At 46.6% G+C, this 4,120-nt stretch overlaps 1 protein-coding gene across 1 annotated transcript; it reads right to left on the bottom strand.

The window, feature by feature from the left end:
- Positions 1–302: 302 nt before the first annotated feature.
- KCNA10 (potassium voltage-gated channel subfamily A member 10) lies at positions 303–1,915 on the bottom strand. Its single transcript, XM_032804875.2, has one exon. The coding sequence runs from the start codon at positions 1,913–1,915 to the stop codon at positions 368–370; it is 1,548 nt and encodes a 515-aa protein (XP_032660766.1). The 3' UTR covers positions 303–367.
- Between the last annotated feature and the right edge of the window lie 2,205 nt (positions 1,916–4,120).

Genomic DNA, 4,120 nt, shown 5'->3' with positions numbered 1-4,120 from the left:
GCAATGAGGAAGCTGAGCTCATTGGAGAAGTGCTTTGAGATCTACAGCCAAAAAGAGATCAGTATTAGCTTTACTATCTACCACATGCTCATGTTAGGAAACAAGTTTCAATTTCCAAGCAGAGGAGCGAAATGCCGAGCATCAATGCTAAGCGACAATAAAACAGGTCGGTGGGGAGAGATAAGAAAAGACCACGTTTATTTGAACAGTCGCAGGAAACTGGAGGCTTGCAAAATGTCTACCAAAAAAACCCAAAAAACCATACTGTGTTTTTTAAAAAAATTACAGAGTGCTGATGGTTTACACCCAATTCATTTATCAAATCCATTCTGATACCAGGCAGTCCCTTCAAGCCCATGATCTGTCATCATTTCCTGGGCTTGTCATGGTCAGAACCCCCATTGGTTTTGTTCAAGGACTCCATGCTGCCATTGGCTGCAGCCACACTGGTAAGTATTTTCTCCACTTCCCTGGGTAGAATCTGCTTCTCCTCATTCTCTGTCTCCCTGTGGTAGAAATAGTTAAAGTTGGAGACGATGACTGGGACAGGGAGCGCGATGGTTAATACCCCCGCAATCGCACACAGGGTCCCCACTATCTTCCCACCCAATGTGGTAGGGCACATGTCTCCGTAGCCGACAGTTGTCATGGTGACCACGGCCCACCAGAACCCATCAGGGATGCTAGAGAAATGAGACTGTGGCTCGTCCACCTCTGCAAAGTAGATGGCGCTGGAGAAGAGGATGACTCCAATGAAGAGGAAGAAGATGAGCAAGCCCAGCTCTCTCATGCTGGCCTTGAGGGTCTGCCCCAGGATCTGCAGGCCTTTGGAATGCCGCGAGAGCTTGAAGATGCGGAAAACCCGGACCAGGCGGATGATCCTCAGTATCGCCAGGGACATATTCTGCTGCCCATTTTGTTCGCTCTGCTGGACCAGCTCAGTAATGAGTGTCACGAAGTAGGGAATGATGGACACAATGTCGATGATGTTCATGATGTTCCTGAAGAACGCAGCCTTGCTGGGGCAGACCACGAATCTGACGAAGAGCTCAAACGAGAACCAGATGATGCAGGCTGTCTCTATGACAAAGAAGGGGTCCGTGAAGGTGCTCGGGGCCAGGTTCGCTTTGGTCAAGTTGTTAGTGGCATCCTTGATGGCCTTGAACTCCCGTTCCTCCCTGAACTCAGGCAAGGTCTCCACACAGAAGATGATGATGGAAATAACGATGACCAAGACTGAGACCAAAGCCACGCCCCTGGCCGCACTGGAACTTTCGGGGTACTCAAACAGCAGCCAGAACTGCCTGTGAAAGTCATTAGTGGGCAGAAGAGTCTCAGGGTCCTTGATGAAACCTTCATCTTCCCTGAACTGGTCCATGGCTTCATTGCCCAGTTCATAGAAGATGATTTCATCGGCAAAGATGTCTATGGGGACATTGGCTGGGCGCCGGATTTTCCCACCGGACTGGTAGTAATAGAGGATCCCATCGAAACTGGGCCTGTTCCTGTCAAAGAAATACTCGTTTCTCATGGAGTCAAAGTAGCGCATCCGCTTCTCCGGGTCCCCGAGTAGCGTCTCCGGGAACTGATCGAGGGTTTTGAGCTGCGTCTCAAACCTCAGCCCAGCAATGTTGATGATGACTCTCTGTTCACCCTCGTCCATGCCCTCCTGCTCCCCCATCAGGTGCTCACTGAACTCAGCAGAGAACTTGGAGAAAATGGTCTCGTTGGTGTTCTCACTGTTGAGGAGGATTCTCCAGTGGGGTAAGAGGCTGGCACAGCTGGGGTGCCCCTTCTGTAATTGGGCAGCAGTGCTGAAGTCGTTTGAATAACAGGGATCTTCCATTATCTCATCAGTGTTGTTGAAACTGACTAGTGCCACCTCCATCTCCTTCAAACTGGACACTTCCATCATACAGTAATCAGATTAGCAGCATAAATCCCGGGGTCAGATACCAGCAGCTTGCGTCTTGCCTATGCTATGATGATCTGCAAGAAAACAGACAGAGAGACAGAGATGAATTATGTATATGTGTGTCACTTCCTCTTGCATGCAAAGAATAAAATAGATCTGAGACCAAGATAACCTTTTTTCATTTGACAAAAATTAATTGCACTTAATGATAATACTTTCATTGTCTCTTTCAACCAAAGACTTTGCATGTATTCATTATTGCATTTCACCGTCACAATACAGCTTATAGTGCCCAAGGTTAAGGCAGTAGCAAAGCCTGGGATAGAACCCGGGAGTCCTGGTTGGCAGCCCCATCTCCCTGCAATGGCATAGTCCCTTTCCAACAAGGAGCTCAAAGTGCTTTGCACACACTAATTACGGTAACAAAGCTTCACAACCGCAGCCTCCAAGGTCACAGTGAGACAGAAGCAGATCCTGGAAAAGAACTCAGGTGTCCTGGCTGGCAGCTTCCTGAGATCTAACCAGGAAAAACACTGGGCCAGATCCTGGTAGCTCTGAAGTCAGTGCCCAGGATTTGACTCCCAGCCTCCCATTTGAGCTGATGAAGGCACCAGACTGATGCCCCAGGAATTGAAAGTTCTCTTATGGATAGGCCAGGCCCAGCATGCCCAGGAGCAGTATTCTCATCTCTCCCTGGACAACCCTTGGCCAGCAGGCCTTATCCCTGACCTAGCAGGAGCACCGCTAGGAAAGGAAAGTTCAGCCCTTCTTGGCTCTCTGGGGGTGCTGTTGTTGGAATGTGCACATGTATCACATTAAAACCTACACCTCATTTCACATCAGCCAGCAATTACAGACCCAGACAACATGAGCTAGAGGTGAAAAGCTCCCTATCCCATTACCAGCCCCTGAGCCACTCAAGCCCAGTCCTCAATGATATTTTGGCACATAACTCCCATTGATTTCAAGGGAGTTAGGCATCTAGAGACCTCTGGATATGTCACTTGTCTCTCTGGGGCCATGTCTACACTACAGAGGTGCTGCCAGCATGGCCCCCTGGCATAGAGAGAGGATGTTCCAACAGGACCTGCTAGCACAGGAACACCACCTCCTGACTGACGCTGGCTAAGCTAACAGAAGCACGTTTGTCTTGGCATAGTTGTGTCTGCACTGAGGGGTTTGTCGGCCTACCTATGTCAGCTAAGGGGGGACGATTTTTTTCACACCCGTGGGCGATATAGCCATACCGACATAGCTTTGTGTCATGTAGCCTGGGTAAAAGTTGCAGAGGCAGTTAAGTGAAAGTCAATGGGACTAGGGCCTTGTCTACCATAGAGAGGCTTTGTTATATTGGTCTAACTATACTGGCAAACCTCCTAGGGGAGACTCCGTTATACCAGCAAAAGAGTGCTTTTTCTGGTATAGTTTATGACAGCCTCCAGAATGAAATAAGCTATAGCAGCACTATTTTGCTGGTATAAACTGTGTGTACTCTGGGGCTTTGTTTATATAAGTCAGGAAGGTGATTTTTTTCACACACCTAACTGATTAAGCTATGCCGGCAAAACTTTTAAGCACAGCCAAGACTTAGACTCCTAAGTTACTTTGAAAATTCTACCCTTGGTGCTTATTTATCTATACAGTAGAACCTCAGAGTTACGAACACCAGAGTTATGAACTGGCCAGTCAACCAAACACCTCATTTGGAAGCGAAAGTACACAATCAGGCCTCACAGAGACCAAATTAAGAGCCAATGCAATACAGTCCTGTGTTAAACATAAACTACTAAAAAGTAAAGGGAAAGCAACATTTTTCTTCTGCACAGTAAGGTTTCAAAACTGTATTAAGTCAACGTTCAGTTGTAAACTTTTGAAAGAACAACCGAACTTTTTGTTCAGTTAGGAACAAGCTCCATTCCCGAGGTGTTCGTAACTGTGAGGTTCTGCTGTAACATATATCTGATGCCCCAGTACTCACAATTAGAGCTGTTCGGGCATTTCTGGATGGAACATTTTTCCACTGGAAAACACCATTTCATCAACATCAGAACTTTTCACAGGAACGTATCAATTTCAACAATAACAAAAAATCCAAATTAAAGACTTTGATTTTATTGGAAGGAAAAATTTTAATTGACCCTCATTTTATTTTTAATTTTGTTTTGTGGGAAATTTTGAAATTCTTTGTTTTCATTCCAATTCAGA

This window comes from Chelonoidis abingdonii, chromosome 4 (genome assembly GCF_003597395.2).
Source record: "Chelonoidis abingdonii isolate Lonesome George chromosome 4, CheloAbing_2.0, whole genome shotgun sequence".
Classification (NCBI taxonomy): domain Eukaryota; kingdom Metazoa; phylum Chordata; order Testudines; family Testudinidae; genus Chelonoidis; species Chelonoidis abingdonii.
The sequence above is the reverse complement of the archived record's forward strand: the minus strand, read 5'-3'. Positions and strand labels throughout refer to the sequence as shown.